This window comes from Octopus bimaculoides, chromosome 1 (genome assembly GCF_046866305.1).
Source record: "Octopus bimaculoides isolate indiv1 chromosome 1, ASM4686630v1, whole genome shotgun sequence".
Classification (NCBI taxonomy): Eukaryota; Metazoa; Mollusca; class Cephalopoda; order Octopoda; family Octopodidae; genus Octopus; species Octopus bimaculoides.
In genome coordinates, this window is record NC_142928.1 from 174,460,749 (window position 1) to 174,482,554 (window position 21,806).

At 34.5% G+C, this 21,806-nt stretch overlaps 1 protein-coding gene across 4 annotated transcripts in view; it reads right to left on the reverse strand.

Annotated features, from left to right (window-relative positions):
- The window catches only part of LOC106872779 (V-type proton ATPase 116 kDa subunit a 1), a 47,707-nt gene extending 29,311 nt beyond the window's left edge, over window positions 1-18,396 (reverse strand). For 2 of the 4 annotated variants that reach the window (XM_089363342.1, XM_014919878.3), the window contains exons 1-5: window positions 15,652-15,705; window positions 3,989-4,162; window positions 1,269-1,347; window positions 825-922; window positions 15-143 (exon numbers count right to left, since the gene is read on the reverse strand). In XM_089363342.1, coding sequence (XP_089219468.1) covers window positions 15-143; window positions 825-922; window positions 1,269-1,347; window positions 3,989-4,102 — 420 coding nt within the window. In that variant the 5' untranslated portion in view covers window positions 4,103-4,162; window positions 15,652-15,705. Of the gene's footprint in view, window positions 1-14; window positions 144-824; window positions 923-1,268; window positions 1,348-3,988; window positions 4,163-9,125; window positions 9,407-15,651; window positions 15,706-18,147 lie in introns of those variants that run through there. The other 2 variants (XM_089363333.1, XM_052972694.2) reach the window with 2 other exon arrangements.
- Between the last annotated feature and the right edge of the window lie 3,410 nt (window positions 18,397-21,806).

Consider the following 21,806-nt stretch of genomic DNA (forward strand, 5'->3'; position numbering starts at 1 on the left):
ACAAATATACTTACTGCAGCAAAAAAACCTTGAACCTTTGTCAAAACTTCTTTCAGTTCAGCTAAATCCAAGTAATTTTTCTTGAGAGCAACCTCGTTTACTTTTACTTCCCTTAGTTCGGATTCCATTTTTTCTAATGAAGCCTGAAAACAATCAGCAGAGTGTTTTAATTAAATATATATATATTTTAATTAAATGTAAGGTTTATATTGTATCATTTTTCTTTTATTTTTTTCCATGTTTCTGGATTTATCTTACAACTACTGTCATAATAAGGATTCAACTGAAGTCAACTCTGCCTTTCATTGTTTAAAGACCAATAAAAAAAAGTACCAAGTATAGGCGCAGGAGTGGCTGTGTGGTAAGTAGCTTGCTTACCAACCACATGGTTCCGGGTTCAGTCCCACTGTGTGGCACCTTGGGCAAGTGTCTTCTACTATAGCCTCGGGCCGACCAAAGCCTTGTGAGTGGATTTGGTAGACGGAAACTGAAAGAAGCCCGCCGTATATATGTATATATATGTGTGTGTGTTTGTGTGTCTGTGTTTGTCCCCCTAGCATTGCTTGACAACCGATGCTGGTGTGTTTATGTCCCCGTCACTTAGCAGTTCGGCAAAAGAGACCGATAGAATAAGTACTAGGCTTACAAAGAATAAGTCCCGGGGTCGATTTGCTCGACTAAAGGCGGTGCTCCAGTATGGCCACAGTCAAATGACTGAAACAAATAAAAGAGTAATAAAAAAAAGTAATCCAAGGTTGTAGATTAGCAGAGCAACAGACAAGATATCTTGTAGTATCTATGCTGAAAGAATAAGTTTTGTTTACCTCTAAGTCAACCATCTCTTTAGGCGGAGGAGCTTTTGGTGTCACACCACTGACATCCATTTTTATTCCGTCGATGGTCATTTCCTTTTCAATATACCCTAAATGTTATGAGAAAAAGGATAATTGAAAGAATTTAGTGATTTAATAAGCAGATAAACAAACAGAATCTAAAATGCAAAGAATAAAATATATACAATTAAAGCTGATAACTGTTTATCAAACTATTTCTTCATCCTGAATTGGATCAATAGTCTCCAATCGCCTTCAGGTGAATATCACCTGAAAAATGATTGGAGAGATTACCAGTAGATACTTGGTGTCAATAACAGATCCAAAATAAAGAAATACTCTCACCTCAGACAAAATACATACATTTTAAAGCTATTTATAACAAAATATAAAAAACAAATAAAGTAAGAATAACAATATAATTTGATTACATACTCATTTTCCTTTCCATTTCCTCACACCTCCTGACTTCACTAACAAATTTTCTCTGGAAAGCATTAACATCTGGATTAAGCTAGAATTGAAATCAATTATAGATAATTAGAATGAAGGAAATTGCTAAAATTCAAAAACTGAAATATAAAATATTTAAATATGCCAAATATACTAAGCTTAAATTAAAATTAGTAGAAGTTCTAAATAGATCTTAATTCCATATTTTGTGAAATGTATCTCTATTATATTTATTTCATATCATTTTGTTGACAATAGTGCCATCGATTACATGTTTCCCAATGGTCCAACCAATGGTTCGCTGCATCACATCACCCTGATATGATGTGGAGCAGTAATTTTGTTTTTTCCTTCTTTCTCTCTACCTATTCCTTGCATAGTTGAATGAACAAATGCAGGTAATTGAAACAAAATGAGAGCACACACTGTACTAAAATAAGGAACTATCTATGTAACCTAGGCAGAATGACTATCACAAGGGACTTCTGTCAAAAGGATTTGGTTTATAAATTTTCTTGTCACCTTTTATTTTATTTGCCAAATTATACACATGCATCTTCAAGCATACTTGAAATACAATGTGTGGAATATATTAAAAATACTGTTAATATTTTTCTATAATTTATATTGATGAATTATATATTTTTATGATAGATTGTTTACACAGCCCATAGCTGATATTTCAGTATGCAATACCCTAGTCAAAGCTTGAAAAATGGCAACAACAAAATAATTATGGAACTACATATATTCTCAGGTTATCACTTAGCCACTGTTAAATCCGTCACTTAACCACAGCACCTACTTCATCTGGCATCCTCCCTAGAGAATAAATCTCCAAACAGCTTTCCCTTCAAAGATCTACTAGTAACAGATGATTTCATCTTCTGATGCATTACTAGACTACCCTGATGTGATGTGAAGCAGTAAGTTTGTTTTCACCAACTTTCTCTCTTCCTGGTCTTAGCAGAACTGAATGAGCAAATGTGTATAGTTGAAACAAAATGTATAGAGCATGTTATAATCAAAATTATACAGTATAATTTTCATATTTATTTTAATTGTACTAATAGTACTTCTAATGTACTTCATGCATTTACTCTGCCAGACAAAAAGCAGAGAGTAAGAAGAAAGGAAAACAAAATTAGTTAACACATCGCATCAAAGGAAGGGGAAGTCATGATAGCAGTAGTTTTCAAACTGAAAGCCATTTAAAGATTTCACTTCAAGGAAGTTTGCTGTATGAAGAGAAGGCAATGGATTTAATGATAGAGTAACATCCTAAGAACATCTGAAGTTCAGTCATAAATTGTTTTGATTTATTTTTCAAGCTTTGAAGGAGGTATTTAATAACGACAGCTACAGGCTATACAACAATTCATTACAGAAAATATATTTTAATTGTAAAAACAATACTATAAGTATGGTTTTCTTATTCCATTTACATTACACATGCACATAATTTAAGCAAAAATTAACTAAGGGAAATAACTCAGAGTGGCCAGAGATGTATTTGAACACCATGGACAAATACAGGTATATCAAATGCCATACAACATAAATTGTATGCACTGTTCGAACAAATGATGTCATTTGTTTACAATCTTCCACAAAAGTATGTCTCAGCTGCTTTTTGTTGGATATTACCATGCTGAGAGACAGGCAATGTAAACAAGAAGCCACAGAAAAATCTACGGTAACAAAGTTATCATCTGACCCATACAAGCATAGAGAAAAGTGGACATTAAAACAATGATGATGATGATGAGACTCAAAAACTTCCATCAGTATTCCAGACATTCAATCATTGGAACTATCTATTCCTTTATTTCAAGTAGAAGAGGATAGTGGTTGGCACTCCGTCGGTTACGACGATGAGGATTCCAGTTAATCCGATCAACGGAACAGCCTGCTCGTGAAATTAACGTGCAAGTGGCTGAGCACTCCACAGACACATGTACCTTTAACGTAGTTCTCGGGGATATTCAGCGTGACACAGAGTGTGACAAGGCTGGCCCTTTGAAATACAGGTACAACAGAAATAGGAAGAAAGAGTGAGAGAAAGTTGTGGTGAAAGAGTACAGCAGGGTTTGCCACCATCCCCTGCTGGAGCCTCATGGAACTTTAGGTGTTTTCGCTCAATAAACACTCACAATGCCCAGTCTGGGAATCGAAACCGCGATCCTACGACCGCGAGTCTGCTGCCCTAACCACTGGGCCATTGCACCTCCACAGAAGAGGATGAGTATTCTACAAATATTTGTATCTTCAATGTGCCTTTCAGATGAACTAGATGTGACACAAGTGTGACCTTGAAATTATAATAAATAACCATTGTTGAAATTGATGAACAGAAGAATCAAACATGGAACTACACAATTGCAAAGTGGACTTAATACTATCCATACCACAGATGCATATAAACATTTCTTGTCTATCACTATGGAATCCCAGTGGTACATACATGTATTGTTCACAAAATCCCAGAGATACTAATATGTGCCCTATTTGCTATGTTGTGAAATCCCAGATATGCTTATGAGCATCTACTAACTGCCCATTTAGGATTTCATAGCTACAGATAAGAGATGCTTATATGGTTAGTGTTAACCTTTCAGACTTGCTGTCCCAACAGCAGACACTAAAAAAGCAAAAGAAAATTAAAAAAACAAAAAAGTGAGAGAGAGGATTTTTCTACTTACATCACGAAATTGAACCATACCAAGTTCTCCTAATTCAGAGACAACTGGGTAGGCTGCTTCAGACTGTAAAAACAGTTGACATAATGTCATCTCTTCGCTCCGAAATATAGACATTATGGGAGTTTGTCTTTGACTCCTTTAGATTCAACAGTTTATAAAAACACCAAATGGATACTGAAAGAAAAAAAAAATTGAAAAAAAAATTATCAATTTCAAAAAATTTCTTTTTACTTGTTTCAGTCATTTGACTGTGGCCATGCTGCAGCACTGCCTTACAGGCTTTTAGCCGAAGAAATCAACCCCAGGACTTATTCTTTGTAAGCCTAGTATTTATTCTATTGGTCTCTTTAGTCAAACTGCTAGGTTGTGAGGACATAAACACACTGACATTGGTTGTCTAGCAATGGTGGCAGGGACAAACACAGACACAAAGACACATACACACACACACACACACACACACACACACACACACGACAGGCTTCTTTCAATTTCTATCTATCAAATCCACTCACAAGGCTTTGGTTGGCCTGAGGCTATAGAAGACACTTGCTCAAAGTCTCACACGGTGAGACTGGACCCAGAACCATTTGGTTGGGAAGCAAGCTTCTTACCACATAGCCATGCCTGCATATTAGTTCAAATTATTAAAATTAGGTGAAAAAATAAATTCTTATATTTTAAGTTCCTGAAAAAAGAAGGTTGTGATATTCTTGCCTTTTCATCAGACATATTAGTAAAACAAGAAGAAAAATTGTTAAAGGGATTTGTTTCACAAAAATTATTTCTAAACATCATCCCTTTTATTACCATTACTATTGGCTGAATTGTTCCAGCATAAGCTAAAATGTCTTGCAATGTTTGTTATGGATTTTTATGGTTCAAATCCCACTAAAATCAACTTTGCTTTCATCTCTCTTTTTTTAATCTAATTTTAATAATTGAAGTAATATTTTGAAATTGATGTTATTATGAACAGAGAGGACATTTTGCCAACCTAATATGAGGCCGAAATAATTTAAAAGAAAGACAGTTTACCAACACTTTTGAAACAATAGTTTTGCAAATAGCATCATGTGATGATGAAAAATGGATGACAAGAGAAAATATGCAGAAAGAGGCAGAGAGCCACTCCTTTGTACTTGTGTGTTCAAAGTTCAAAATGGAAAGACTTAAATGATAATTGCCCAGTTACTACTACCACCATTGATGGTAGTTGAAGCAACAACAGCAGTAGCAGCACCTTCGATAATACTGCCACCACCACTACTACTCTTGCTTCTAGTAACAAGTCAATGATCTCAGCCATGGATTATATGGAAGCCAGGATGAACAGAAAAAAGTATAATTGCATCTAGTACCAATAGCACAAGCACTGTGGACACCAGCACCCAAATGCATGTTATACTGGAAGGTAGAAAGCTCTGGTATTATACATATAACACCAACTGATGAGAACTTTCTGTCCATGACAGAAGGCAAGACAGCAAGGACCCCCCAATGCTATTTGACATTGTCACAAGAATGGCAGACATATGAACATATGTCAAATGTGCACATATGCACATATATGCAGATACATGTACATATACTTATATGCAAAATATGCAGATACATGTACATAAGTGTGCTCCCCTATATGCATATATATCTGCATATGCACATTTATATATATCAACATCTTTTAACATTCATTTGTCCATGCTGGCACAGGGCCACAATGTGCTCCAGTGTCAGCTTCAACATGGTTTCAGCAGTTGAATGTTCTTTTTAATGTACCAGGCACTTTTTCATACCACTGGCAGTAGTGAGATCATAACTAAATGGGAAGAGAGGGGAGGTGGATTTATGTCAGCTGTTATAAAGGGACAAACATAAATGTTGAGATATAGGGGAGCTACCCTGCATTATATAAAACGGTGGGTGAGAAGAGCTGAAAGAAAGTCAAAGATGGTGGTGATGAGGAGTGTTAGAGCAAACACTCAAGATATAAGATTGTGAGTATAAGCGAGAATATGGACAGAGGATTGAGAAAGGTGAGTGGGTAAGTTCATAAGACCATGAAAGGATAGTGACTGATGATTAGAGATAGAGGTAGCAGTAAATGCAGAGAATGATAAATAAAGGTGGGGGTGTAGTTGATGCTAAATATCAGTATGGGAGGGGGTGGAAGATATAGGAATAGCTCTGGTAGAAGATGACAGGAAGGATGAAGAGCAGCGGTATAAACCTGTAGATAGATCAGGAAATAGGGAAATGTACAAGGTGGAAGGAGAGAGAGGTCAGAAGTCTCTAGAGGTGGCTTTAGAGAGTAGAGGATGAAAGGAGCTTCTGGTGGGAGATACAGTATGTTGAGAAAGATAGCAGATATGAGAGGGTGTTAAAGATAAGATGTGAAAGTCCAGAGATGTAGCTCGGAGGAGGAGGGTATGTAACAGGAAGCACAGAAAGTATTTATTAGTGGAATTATAGAGTAGGAAGGGATTTTATAAGGAAGTGGTTCCAGGGAGAGGCTGGGGTATTTGTTAGCACAAATTTTCTGAAAATTCCAAATAATAAAAAAGTTATGAGGGGTTATATGTCATGCGTAATTCATTTGTTTATGGTTTCATATAAAAGCACAAGTGCTATTTTCAGGATATTGACAAAATGTGCAGTCATGCACAAAATGACACCTTCCAAGTCCTGTTTCCTGACGGGATGAAAATTATCAAACTTTAAACCTCTATAACCTTTTAAAAACATTTTTGTGGAAAAGGTGAAATAACCCCAGCAATTCAGCTTGGAAAACTACATTAATGTACCAAATTTTAAAATTTTCGATAAACTTTAATTTTTAAACTGCTGGCAGCCAAACAAAAAGATCTGTAACATATAACCAGCCTATCAGTTGGCAGGTGGACCGGTACTAACTCAGGCGACAGGTTGTAAAGTCAGGCAGTATATAGTTATGTTGACCAATTTAAAGCATGCACATTGCGTGTGTAAATTTATGTCAACCATTTTGAAAGTGTTGAAATGGTGATGATATATACTATACCATCTTAAAGCACAGTAGACTGGGGATGTTTATAACAATTGCCTGGGGATGTTTATAACAAATTAGCATAAAATTTTGATGAAAGATTTTAATTGAGATCACTTTAAAAGTGATCTGAAAGTTAATATGATAGGAAGAGAGTGAACCTGTCCAGCAGGTTGGTAAGAAAACAGTTAAATATACCAGAATAAATTTAAAATACAGCACCTATTTTCCTTAGATTTGTTATTGCATTCTTTTTTTTTTTTTTTCCTCTTAGAAAATTTATAGAGTCTTAATTTCATACAAATGACAAAGATAGTATGAAGAGTAATAAAAAACCTGTATACAGCTTTTATGTAACATTTAAAATTCACAATAATATTGAATCACAGTTTATATGCACAAATTGCAATATAAAAGAAATGTTTATTTTTAATGCTATCAGACGTTGCTTAACCTCAGAGCAACTAGCAGAGCACTTATGATAAAGAATGCTCCATCATATTAATCATTTGGGACTTATTATTTTGTTTTTAAGATCCACAGTCTCTAGAACCACATTATCTAGATATGGGGAGTAGGGTTCACTCCATCAGTCAGAGTTAACCATACATCTGTATCTGCGTGCACAAGTTTGGGCAAGTAATATTGGGCGATGTTTTGAAAATTAAAATAAATCCATGAAATTAAAACTGGGAATTTTCCAAATTCAAACAGCTCAGTGTATTGGGTCAGTCCATAAATAATGCAGTTTTTTTTTAATAGCATGAACTAAAAGTCGGAGGGGGACGGGATAAACTACCGGCATCAACTTGCAGGTAGTAATTTTACCTTGTTCTTATTTCTAGCACAAGTTTTTAACAGTGCAGTTCGATTTTAACAATTATTTTTTAAAGCCATAATGGAAGTGACAAAGGAGCATATTTTGCTTTGAGTTCAATAAAAGTAAAAACACAACAGAAAATGCAAGGAACATTAATGCAGTATACGGGGATCAGACAATATGTGTAAACCAGTGTCAATGGCAGTTCCAGAAATTCCAAGCCGAAAACTACAGCCCAGAAGACAAGCCTAGTCCTAGAAGATCTGTAAAGCTCGACAAGGACATCCTGCAAACCCTAGTGGAACAAAATCCCATCATAACTGTTGAGGAACTAGCAGAGAAGCTTGGATTTGGTCATTCAACCATTCATCAACACCTGCATAACATCAGAAAAGTCAGCAAATTGGGTCAATGGGTTCCTCTGAGTCTATAATCACGTGCAGAGAGTGAACATGTGCTCTTCTTTGCTGTCACGTCTTATGAAATAACTTTTTTTTTACCAAGTAGTGACTGATGATGAGAAATGGGCTCTGTATAAAAATATCAAGCACTGAAGACAGTAGGCAGGGAAAAGAGAAACACCAGCACCCCAGATGAAAGAAGGTTTTCACCTACATAAGGTGTTGTTATCTGTTTGGTGGGATATGAAAGGTTTAGTCCATGTTGAACTTTTAAACCCGAACCAAACAATAACAAATGAAATCTACTGCAAGCGGCTTGAGCGACTTAACTCAGTGCTAGAAGAAAAATGACCAGCTTTGGTTTCAAAACGAAAGGTGTTCTTCCATTAGGATAATGCTCAGCCACATACAGCAAGGACAACATTCCAAAGGCTGGAGCAGTTTGAATGGGAAACGATGCCCTGCCCACCATATTCGCCAGTCATTGCCCCATCTGATTATCATTTATTCCGCAGTCTTCAAAATCATTTGGACAGAAAAAATATGAATTTTGTAAACAAGGTCAGAACAGTACTCGAGGAGTATTTTTCATCACAAAAAAGTGAATTTTGAAAGAGGGGCCTTGTAAGTCTACCAGATAGATGGAAGAGCATTATAGAAAATGAAAGAGAGTATATTTTAGATTAGAAAAGAACTTTGTTTATCTTAATTCTGAAAAATAAAAGAAGTATAAAAAAACTGCATTATTTATGCAATGACCCTATTGTTTGAAATAAGCAAACAAAATTGAAATCTTAAAAAGTTAGAGAAAGGAAAATAGAAAAATTATAAATCTATATTGGAAATACATTTTCTGAATTAAAAAGAAAACAGAAATGCTTAAAATACAACCTGAATGTTGGCCTGACTCTCTCCAAAGATTATAAAAGTAATTGAGGCACCTTCCTAAACAGCTTGCTATGACAACTAGATAGTGGGAAAACTGTATAATATGTTGACTTAAATAACAAAGGACGTACATGATAGTATGAAAAGAAACATTTCAATTATATTAGGAAAACCCATTAGAGTAACAGACTTGTTAAGAAAACGCATGTAGGCCAAATGTATAGAAACATTAGTAGAGAATGGAATTTACATGAACAACATTGAATAAAGAAAAATTAAATTGTAGTTATAGACGAAAATAAGCCACAAACAATGCTAAGTTAAAAGACAAAATTAAATTTCACCCTCAAACACTGATGCTATCAGATCAGTGTTTAAGAATAAAATATAAATCTTAAATGCTTTGTCAGTTAACCTATTACAGTGGAATCTAATAAATCCACTCAAAATTCCATTACTCTTAACTGCAAAATGCAGTTTTATTGTTGAGGAATATCATGTTTGAAACTATTTTTTTTTTGTTGAGACACATTAAGTTTATTGAAGCAATATAACCTGCAGAAAATACCAATTCAATTTTTGGTAGATATTTAACATCATTACTAAAATGACCATGAAATTTAGTTTAGCAGTTAAAAAGTTAAGATCGTTTCTAAGGTGGATTATTTTACTTTTCAAGAGGTTTAGTATTCAAAGCATGAAGGCAAACAATCTAATTTATGAGATCACTTAAACTGTGTTTAAGACTGTAATAAATTATCTATATTCATGCCACAAATTTTATGTGAAATATACCTTTTTACCTTCTACTTGTTTCAGTCACTGGACTGCTGCCATACTGGGGCACTACTGTGAAGGGTTTTAACCAAACAAATATACCCTGGTACTTATTTTTTATAATCTGGTACTTCTGTCAGTCTTTCTTGCTGAACCACTAAATTACAGGACATCTGCCCCTCACCCCCAGTTCATAAATAGTTATCAACTGGGGGAGGAGGCAAAGAAAGACACACTCACACGTACGTGTGTGTGTGTGTGTGTGTGTGTGTGTGTGTGTGTGTGTGTGTGTGTGTGTGTGTGTGTGTGTGTGTGTGTGTGTGTGCGCACATGATGGGCTTCCACACGGTTTCCACCTATGAAATTCACTCACAAGGCCTGGAGCTATAGCAGATGCTTGCCCAAGGTACAGTACAGTGGCTCTGAACCCAAAACCACATGGCTGCCAAGTGAGCTTGTTAACCACACAGCTATGCAACAATGGTAGTAAAAGAAAAAACATTAACCAAAAAATAAGGGATGAGAGGGAAGTATAACGAAAAATGAGAATAGTTATAGGTGGAAGAAAATTCAATGGAAGAGCAACAAAAGAAAAATATATAACAATTTAGATATTTCAAAATTAGCAAGATAAAAATACACATTTCAATGTGATATATCAAATTCAACTCAAGCTCAAATTTCACAATATTTACTTAAGTTTAGACTGGTATTATGAACACCTGACAAGAAATGGAAGAGTTTCTAAGCAAACACTGTAGGTTAGAAGTAGATAAGCAATTGACATAGTAAATATGTGTGATGACCTAGAAAGTTTAGTCCAATGAAGAGGTAATTTTTTCATGATGTGTGGATAGGTAGATAGATAGGTAGGTAGATAGATAGATAGGTAGGTAGATAGATGCCTGTTATACTGTTGCCATGCACAGGCACTGTGCCTTCAATGATTAGTCCAACATAACAGGACATATTCCACACTGGTACTTATATTTTCAATCTCTAGCAAACTATTAAGTTACAAGACATAAACAGCACAAAATAAACACGACATTGGTTTAAGGAGGTAAACAAACACACACACACACATACGACAAGCTCCCTTACAGTTTTTGCCAACCAAATTCCCATCAACCCAAATCTACAGGAGGCACTTGACTATTGTGCAGAATGGAATCTAACACAGTACCACAAAGTTGCAAAACAGAGAGGGGGAGATGAAGGGAGAGAGAGAGAGGGGGTAAAGGAAGAGAGAGGTAGAAGGAACAGACAGACAGTATAAGATAAGCTCATCAGATATCATTAAACACTGTTCTATAATTCTGTGGCACAGAATTATACATAAAATTGCCACCCCCTGCAGTCTGCTACTGTTATAATTTGACTAGATAATACTTTGAGGCCCACCTTGCCAAAATAAAATGCTAAAATTACTATATTCAAACATTAAAACCTGCTTTTCATCAATATAGACAGAATTTCAAAGATTAATCTTTTCAAGCTAAAAGTAAAAATATTTTGCAATTTTTCTTACTTTAGAATTCACTAAATAAAATACAATTCTTACATTCAGGTACACAATCTAAGACTTATACTCCATCAGACAAAAAAAGAGACGTGATCATAGCCCTCACATCATCTTAGCTGAGGATAGAGACAGATAACTGATTAAGGTTAAGTTGAATGGAAAGTAAAACAGCCAAGGAAAAGTGTTTAAAAGTGACTGAATTGGGAAACTAAATTGAATAACAGATGCAGAATACTATAGCATTGATTGAATGAGAAGCAGGTTTAGGGAAGAAGCAAGGAACAGCCATCAAATTCAGACCAACAGAAAGATGATTATGGCTTGATGTTATGTTAATGGCTAAATAGTAAAACTTTGATTCTAATATGAACAGTTTTGGGAGGGTTTTCTTTAATCCTTATTTTCTTTCACACACACACATAAATATATCAGAATAAACTTATCATCGTCACATCAACATCCTTAATTTAAAAGATACACTGAATGTTATATGTCAAAAAATTCTTGACTGATATTTCCCTCTGAACTGGAAAAAAGGAAAAGTCCCAGCAACAATTGTTAGTAACTCTCAAAGAAAGGGGAAGATAATTTCCAAGGAATTAAAAACTAATCTTACAAAATGAATTTGCATCCTGTCAAATAGGGAAGTCTGGCTTCAATTCACTAAGAATTTTTTGAAAATTTTTTGGTCTTTGAGCACATGAAATGGTGAAAAACAATGTGAAATAAACTAAAAAGAAGTTCAAGGAATCAAAGTAAAAGATAACTAGTAGGCAACGTTGGTAATAATCAGTAATGAAATTATAACAAAAATAATAATTGTAAAATCTAATTTTGTGTAAAATAAGATTTTGTTTTTTGGTTTTGTTTTCTGTTAAATATGAACTAAATTGAGGGTTAATATACTTTAATTAGCTGGCTTCACATCAAGAAACTGAAATGGAAAAAAAGACACACATTCGAAGCTGAAGCCCATGACATAAAGTAGAAAACTAACCAGAGAACTGACAGTTCAGGTTTTAAATTTCCCTTATATAAAATTTTAGCTTCACAGGAAAAAACACCTGTTTCATTTTATTGGATTTTAATCATTGAAAATTATTAATGATTATTTTGTTTATCTCTCACTGATTTATTGACCTTGTTTTCAGTTTGTTTTGCTTTGTTGCTCATTGTTTTAAGTTTAAACATCAAAAGATTACCACATTTGTTTGCTTATAGCAGCACAAAACTCTTTAGCTTAATCATCAAAATTCATGTTATTGACCCATTTGAAAATACCTGTCAGTTGACCAGAAGGCTTCATTAGACAACAGTAAGACAAAACTTATCAATAATTGCCTCTTGCTTGCAAGTAAAAATCAAACATTTTTCCCCATTGAGGTGTTACTTTGAGAGATTAAATTTCTAATTTCTTTAAATTATCTCCCTTCTCTCTGCAAGTCCCTAACAATTGCTACTAACTTTTTTCTCAATATTTATCACAATTTTAGATAAGGAGCCTCATATTTTGTGAGAAAGAAAAAGGCTAGATTCCTCAGCCCCTCCATTCTTTAATATTGCAGTTTTTTATTAAAAAGAAATTATAATTCTAAGATATCTTTTACATTTCAATTGTTTTACAGCAATTGTTCAAAGGCAGCCACCTTCGACTGGAAGATGGACTCAAAGGCAAGATCAGTGATTGGGGCTCCTAGAGAGCACCAAGCCGATGGGGGAGGGACTGCAATGGAAGGGAAGGACTTTGCAAAAAGATCAATAGTTGGTTGATGTTGAGAAGCCGGGTGGTTGAGGATCCAGAACTCACATTTGGAGCTGTTCACTTCGAGACCCCAGCGACCAAGCCCCCCCCCCCCAACCATCAAGTTAGCAAAGGCGAGAACCCTGTCCGGAGATCCCCCCAAACAAGCATCATCGAGATACCACGCATTGAGGTCTAGCTCGACCCCCATCTTGGTGATGTCATCAATGCTCAGCGCGAACAGAGTTGTGGGGCCTTCTCTCTTACTAAGCTGAGGAGTCGAAGGTCAATTTTGAGGATGACCTCGGGTGACATGGCGGGCAAGTTGGCATATGCTCTGGTAGAGTAGGTGGTGTAATTTTTTTTTTTTTTTTCTGTTTTTCTAATATGGTACTTTCACTTTGTCGAGCTAATCTCTGTTTAGCAACCGAGAAAGGTTTATTTTTATGATGTACTGTAACCAATACGATTGTCTGCCATAGGGGATATTTTGGTGATCTTTCGAACTTAATACATATAAGATGGCGGCCAAAATAGAACATATTGCACTAAAAGAAAAACGAACAATAAAAGATCGCTAATAATCGATATTGTGAAAAAAGCGTTTGCTGAAATTTCAAGCATGGAATACAAGAGCAATTAACAAGACAGAAATAATGAAAAGCAAAAGGTAAACAAATGAAAAACAGACATGCATATTAAATATATAGATACACAGCTGTGTACCTATACATTAAATATATAGATACACACACACACACGTGTGAGAGAGAGAGAGAGAGAGAGAGAGAGAGAGAGAGAGAGAGAGAGAAAGAGAGAGAGAGCGTGCATACGACTATCATTTGTTTACCTTTCACTTTCCTTTTATTTATTTATTTTTTTTCTGTGTTACCTGTTCTTGTATTTAAATTCAAAAATATTAAATAATTTTTATTTTATCTCCTGAATGAAGTGTCTGTATTCGACCTGCTACGAATCGCAGCCAAATCTCCAAATAATCACACCCTCCTATCTTAGAGAAGAACAACACAAAAATTCATTCTTCGTTGCACCAAAAATATTCTCCATGGCCGCAGCACGGCATAAATGGAAAAATATAATTCTTCCGCAGCCGTCGAACTGAATATTCGCTGAAATTTGACCAAAGTGCAAGTGATTACAAAAACCACTTGTGTTATCATTAATCTATTTCGCACTACCAGAGGTTTTTTTTCCTTTTTTTCTCTAAATAATAATTTAATCACAAAAGAAACTACTACTATCCCGTATTTCTAGATGGTGTTAGTCATTTAATTGTTTTGACCACCATGCTCAAAAACCGGCATATTTCAACAGTTACCTCCCCTGACATAGTGCAAGCGATGACATTGGGGGGGGGGGGACAATTGTTTATTATTTATTACTACCACCACCACCCCCTTTAATTTTCTTTTTTACTATTTAAATTTCATATAGTTTAAACATTCTTCGTATGAAATAGGAGGTTGACATCTTTGATTTTATTATAGTTCAACTGATATAATAAAACATGTATATATAATCTAAAATTGGACCACACAAACAAAAGCAAGCGATTCTTCCCTATTCTCATATAGTGCACTCCCAAAACTGTGACCATACTGGAGCACCGCCAGTAAAAGTATTATGGTCTCACCAAGATTTTAATACTTTTAGATATCATAAATATCATTAATACACCACACAATAATAAGTTAATTATAATAAATAATAATCAAAACAGAAACACGCGCTGTGCGCGCGTGTGTGTGTGTGTGTATAATTAATGCAATGCCTGTTATAATTTTAAACAGTCCTTATAAAACTATTTCAATAAAACAGTATCTACTACTATTCTGTTACTAGGCTTTCGGTAACTTTAAAAGAAAAAATTCGAACGAAAACTCCGGATAATAGGTAAAGCTTAATATGTCATAACGTCGCTGTATTAAAAGTCTTGTGAAGTTGTAGTACATCTTCCGATAATTAACGGAAAATTATTTTGAGTATTATTATTTAACACAAAGGTTGCTGGAAGAAACATTTAGTCTATAATTTCAAGACTTTTGGTTAAATGAGAAAGAAAGAAGTGTTGATTACATTGTTTACTTTAGTGTACAACTTCGTTTACCATTTAAACACCTTGCATTTCTCGATATGAATACATTACATAAAGAATGTCGTTAAAACCGAAATAAACAAGGTGAGCTAGACTATAGTGTCGAGTATTTCATTCTTTTTTCAACGAAAAACATTACGAAGACTATATTGTGCTAGTTTAGACATCTGTGCACATAAATTTTAGAAGCACAACAAAATCTTTCAAAAAACGGAGTGTTTGGAAGCTAGTGAAGACTATTTCTCTGCTAATATATACACAATTACACTTTAAATATTTCAGACTAAATCAATTATTACAACAAAATCTTCTGTTTTAATTTAATCTCGTTTAAAGAAGCTAAAATGAACAAAATAGAATTCGAACTCACCATAAACAGTTCCTGTAACACCCCTTTAGCCGAGTAATTTATCACATGATAAGTGTCATTCGAACTTTGACCTATGACATCATTGAAAAGCAGATAAACAAATAGGGATGGTTTCGAGGTCTATTTATTTAACATAATTCTTTGAAATGAGGACGTAAATTTACATCCGTAAAATTAAGGGCGGATCTTTTTTAAAACTTATAAATACTTGCTCGTTTAGTGTTTAAATGTAACGATTTAAGTGGGTAAAATTACATTGTTTTTATATATATTTATACATAGTTAGAATTATTTAAAACTAACTTCTATGAATTTTTTTGCGACTTTAATTAAAGTTTTATGCCGATAAGTTACCTTCAAATAAAATTGCTTTCCTTCGTTTTAATTCTTTTTAAGAGATTTATCTGTGCATGTGTACGTTCATCTGACTACTGTTATATATGTCCAATCTAATTTAGCCAAATGTATCTCGATCCCTGAACTTTAACCATCTTTTTTTTTTTTTTTTAACTACCGTTTGTTAAAACATTAGCATAGTTTTCTGAATTGTATTTGGAATGAAAGATCAGTTTAAGTAAACCTGGGCGAATAAGATTCGATGAAAACTAAAAGAAAAATCATCACCTTTTAAAAAAGTGAAGTTGTTAAATAATTATTGTAATTCATTGTAATTAAAATTAGAAGTTTATTAAAGCAATATTTATTAAAGCTTGGAGAAACAGAACGAGGTCAGACATTTGTTTGATTTTGTCCTGGGAATATGTCAATAAAAAGTACCAAGTTTATATACAAATCTAAGTTCAGCATTACATACTTAGTAGTGACATGGTTAGGATATTGTCAAAGCTGTAGAATATCATCAAGTTAATGTCTGCCGCAGTAGAGCGGAGCTATGTGGAGGGAATGAAGTGAGGTGGGGAATTCAAGAGGAGTGACGTCCTGGGAACGAAAATCAACTGAAAAATTTGAGCAAATAATTATTTAAGGACCTAATTTGTTTCTCTGCCTTATAAACTTATATCAAGTTATGGTGACTGGTTCTAACAAGATTGCTATAATCCCAAAACATAACCATTTCTGTAGGATATGTTAAATAATCCATTCCACTATAGGCACAAGGCCTGAAAATTTGGAGGAGAGGACTAGTCGATTTTTATCAGCTCCAGTACTTAACTGGTACTTATTTCATCGAACCTGGAAGGATAAAAGGCAAAGACGACCTCGCCGGAATTTGAACTCAGAATGTAACGACGGGCGAAATACCGCAAAGCATTTCGTCCAACATGTTAACAATTCTGCCAGCTCACTGCTTTTGGATATGTTAAATAATGAAAAGATAGGTGAAAAAATTAAGAACATTTGTTAATAATGGGGTGAACATAACAGAAATTTTAATCTGAGCAACTTCATTCAGAATTTGATTTTTAGGCAAATACTGGTTGACACAATCATTAATTGAGCAGGTCAATATTGGGGAGTGCAACATCAATATTCTTTTTGTCATCCAATATAATAATGAAAATTTTGGGGAGAAAGTCTCTTAAAACATCAATGAGTTTAAAATAAAAGTGTTATTTATATACACTGCATAAAATATTGGCTAAATTTTGACTGTTAAGAAGAGGAGTTAATGGTTACAAAAGAATCAAATTATTTATTAATACAGTTCTATATTTAAGAAATGAAGAATTATGTACATTATTTGCCTTATTTACATTTGACGGATGTTTGTCCTCATCTTGTTTGTTGTTAACACAACATTTCGCCTGATATACCTTCCATCTTTCTTCATGAGTCTTGGGGAAATTTCAAACCTGGGTTCTCATTCCTAAGGTATTTTTCGATGTTATTATTATTATTATTATTATTATTATTATTGTTCAGGTCACTGCTTGGAATCGAACTTGGAATCTTGGGGCTAGTTGCCTGCGCTCTTAACCACTACACCATATACCCGTGGGCATATACTCTTAACCACTAAGCCAAATCATTTATTGTTCAGCTAATTTTGTTTTAATATATTTTGAATAATAATTTACATATTTTACATACTAATTCCATTTGATGTGGCCCAAGGAAGTGGCTCTTTGGTCAATTGAACTGACCCAAATATACATAACTGGTACTTACTTTTTTAATAGTTTTACCCAAGAGTAAGGGACTGTGCCGAAGGTCTTCGCATATCTTCCAAGACTCATGAGATCAATGTAGTTGATATTCAGTTTGAATATCTACTAATCAATATCTGTGAGAAAAGACTTGGACAGGAAGGGAAATCCAGAGCGTTAAAATTTGGGAGAGAAATTATGGGCACTGTGGTCTTACTGCAAAGCTTGAATATACAGAAGGTACAGAATGGATTATGACCTGATGTGGAGGCAATATGCAACTAGCTAGCTCTGGGGAGCAAAGACTGTTGTAGTAGTGGTAGTAGCAGACTAAAGTGACAATATATCTGTAAGCAAGAGAGATTGGAGTATGTTAGTAAGTCCTTACCAACTGATTAGATTTCCTTCCTTGGATTCATTCTAAGATGTTTTTGTACATGGCAGCAACACTATCCCAGATGTTGAAGTACTATATTGTATACCCCATTTGAACTTTGACATTGAGTTGCAAGGTCTTTTCCTCCTCTGTTTTCTTGAGAGGCTGCTTGCTAGAGCAACCATAAGCCAACAGGTGTGGGATCTGATGCTTTATGGATGTGAAACCCAGGGTAATCCCATAAACCAGCCTTACCTAATTATATATATATATATATATATATATATATATATATAATACACACACACAAACATACACATACAGAGATATGCATATCATACATATACATACAAATACACACAAATATATATGTTCCAAATTTGTCAGAGGTACAAAGGTACATGAACAGTAGTCCTAAGTGGGAAGTGAGGTGGGGGAAAGGTATGGAGAGAAAGCAGGAGGAAGTAAATGACCAACCAGATTGCACTTAAAATGTGTTCAGGACAAGGATAAGCTTGAAGGCTTGTAACTTAAATATTTCTGCATGAGGGTAAAAATAGTTGATCTTTTCTGTTTTATACAGTGTCTTCTGGTAGTCAGATTTTTAGAATTTTTTGGGGTTAAGCAAAGATTGCTCATGCTGCCTTGTCCATCATATCTATTCTCTATTTCATGGTAAAATTTTCTATTTCTTGATCCTTTAAATTCTAGATGAACTTCAACAATGAGGTGGAGTTGCATTCTCACTGTACTATTTGAGTAAATGAACAGTGAATCAGGCCTTGATTGGGTTTTGTATAAGTTCAACATTTTTTTTTTTGTCTATCCTATTAGATTCTAAAACACATGCTCTACACACCAGCTCCTTTTCAAGGCATTTGCTATTCAGGGGACAGTTGACTTTGTTCCTAAAGTTACATCTGCATTGGAATGATTGTATATTGTTTCTTATTTCCTTATTGCTTCAAGGGGCTAAACATAGAGGGGACAAACAAGGACAGACAAAAGGATCAAGTCGATTACATCGACCCCAGTGCGTAACTAGTACTTTATCGACCCCGAAAGGATGAAAGGCAAAGTCGACCTCAGCGGAATTTGAACTCAGAACGTAACAGCAGACAAAATACCATTAAGCATTTCGCCCAGCATGCTAACATTTCTGCCAGCTTGCCGCCTTTGATTGTATATTGTTTCTGATTACTTCATTGTTGTTAAGAATTTAGGTTCCTATATTACCTAAACAATTATATTGCCTATCAGGTTTGACAGAATTTTTGTTAAAGATTTTGTAACATTTGTAAGCTGAGAGAAAAGGTATGTTTACAAGGATCAAGAAAAATTTGGCTATGACTGTAGTTTACTCAAAGCAGTGGATTAAACCTTGTGGTTCTTGTTTTTATACTTACTAGTTCTAGCTACGGTTTGTTCTATATAATTTATTTTTTCATTGAAACTATGTTTCTTTATTATATTATGGTGGTATACAGTAGCCTAATTAAAAATGTTCTTATCTAAAGATAGAATAGAGATGCATTTACTCATAATATACTCAATAATTTGAAGTCTTTGTTTACATAAGTAGAAACTTCATTCAGCTTATGGAATGGCCTAATGTTTGCCAGTATATAAATTCATCATATCTAGAAAGTTTACTATATTTAGATTGGTTTTTTATGGTTATTATTATGTTTTTCTCAGTCTATTCATGTCATATCCATTTCAGTTATGTACTATGCTGAGTCCATCATTTCTATATAATCCTATACTAATTTTTTTTATTTCCATGCATGTGCAGAATATACAGGCCTACAAAATCTGATATTCTCATAGAATGATGGGGATTTCCTAGCATTCGTAATTATACTAACATTAATGTCTGTTATAGTAGCATACAATTTACCAAACACTATTACTTGCAATTGATGATTCCTAGAAATCAGTGGGTTAAATCCTACTATATCAGACTGGATTAACCTTCAGTTAGTTTTATAATTGATACTGCTAAACCACTTAACAATAGCACTACAATTCTTTGATTACATTAAATTTGTAGCTTATCTAACTCTTAAATTGATAAAGTTTAAATTACTATAATCTAAGAGTAGGTTTTCTGACAATACCTAGGTCAATTTATGTGAGTTTATAAGTCGGCATTTATCATTGTGTGTGTGTGTTTGTGTTTGTGTGTACATACATGCATACATGAACCATAAAAAGTCAGACGGTATGAAAGATGAATATATTTATTTAACCACTTGACATCCTTAGGATTATGGCTGTTTCTCAGCCATCTTGTAAAAATTTCAGTGCGGAATAAAATCATATTTATATGCTTGCATTAATATGTATGATGCAAATAAAGAAAGCTAGCTCACCAGATCACTAGAACATCATGGTAAGAAACGATTCCACTCTAAGTATATATACAAAATATTTTTATATATGCAAGGTATGGAAGCCCAAAATTAGCTTGATTTGGTTAGTAAAACTAGAGATATGTTGTTTTCCATCAGTTAAGGTGCCAGGGAGCTGACCATCCTTAATGTTAACAAAAAAAAAAACAGGAACAGATAAAAAGAGGAAGTAAAGTATTTGAAGTAAAAATTAAAAACATAAATAGATTTAAAAAGTATATAAAATTACACAAACAAAAGTCGCAACAATGTCATTTTTATTTCATGTTGTAACATTATAATCAGCTAAATAAATGGCCTCTTCATAACTAAATGTTCTTCACTAATTCATTTCTCAAATGCATCATCATCATCCAAAGCATGTTGTTACATATACATATGTATGTATGTATGTATGTATGTATGTATATGTACAGATTTTACAGAAGACACATGGCTTAGTGGTTAGGGTATTTGGGTCACAATCATAGGGTCGCAAGTTCAATTCCCGGTGGCATGTTGTGTCCTTGAGCAACACGCTTTATTTCTCAGTGCTCCAGTCCACTCAGCTGGCAAAAGTGAGCGTTTCAAGTACCTGTATTTCAAGGAGCCAGCCTTGTCATTCTCTGTGTCATGCTGAATCTCCCTGAGAAGTTTGTGAAGGGATACGCATATCTGTGGAGTGCTCAACCACTTGCACCTTAATCTCATGAGCAAGCTGTTCTTATTTCTTTATTGCCCACAAGAGGCTAAACATAGAGGGGACAAACAAGGACAGACAAAGGGATTAAGTCGATTACATCGACCCCAGTGCGTAACTGGTACTTAATTTATCGACCCTGAAAGGATGAAAGGCAAAGTCGACCTCGGCGGAATTTGAACTCAGAACGTAATGGCAGACTAAATACCGCAAAGCATTTCGCCCAGCATGCTAACGTTTCTGCCAGCTCGCCGCCTTTAATGAGCAAGCTGTTCTGTTAATCAGATCAACTGGAACCGTTATCATCGTAAGCAACAGAGTGCCAGTTAAGCATATAAATAAACAAATACAGTACATTAGCAGAGCTTTCTGTGGTAGCCACATGATTCTCTAAATCCATATCTTATATTATAAATGTGTGTGTGCATGTGCATGTATTTGTATAGATATATAGCTAAAGAGAGAGAAGGGGAGAGAGAGAGGTGGAAGAGGATGAGAAAGAGGAACAAAAATAGGCAAGCAGAATAACAGGACTGACAGTGAGGGTTTGTCTAGTACATCTTTCTTTGTATTCCTGC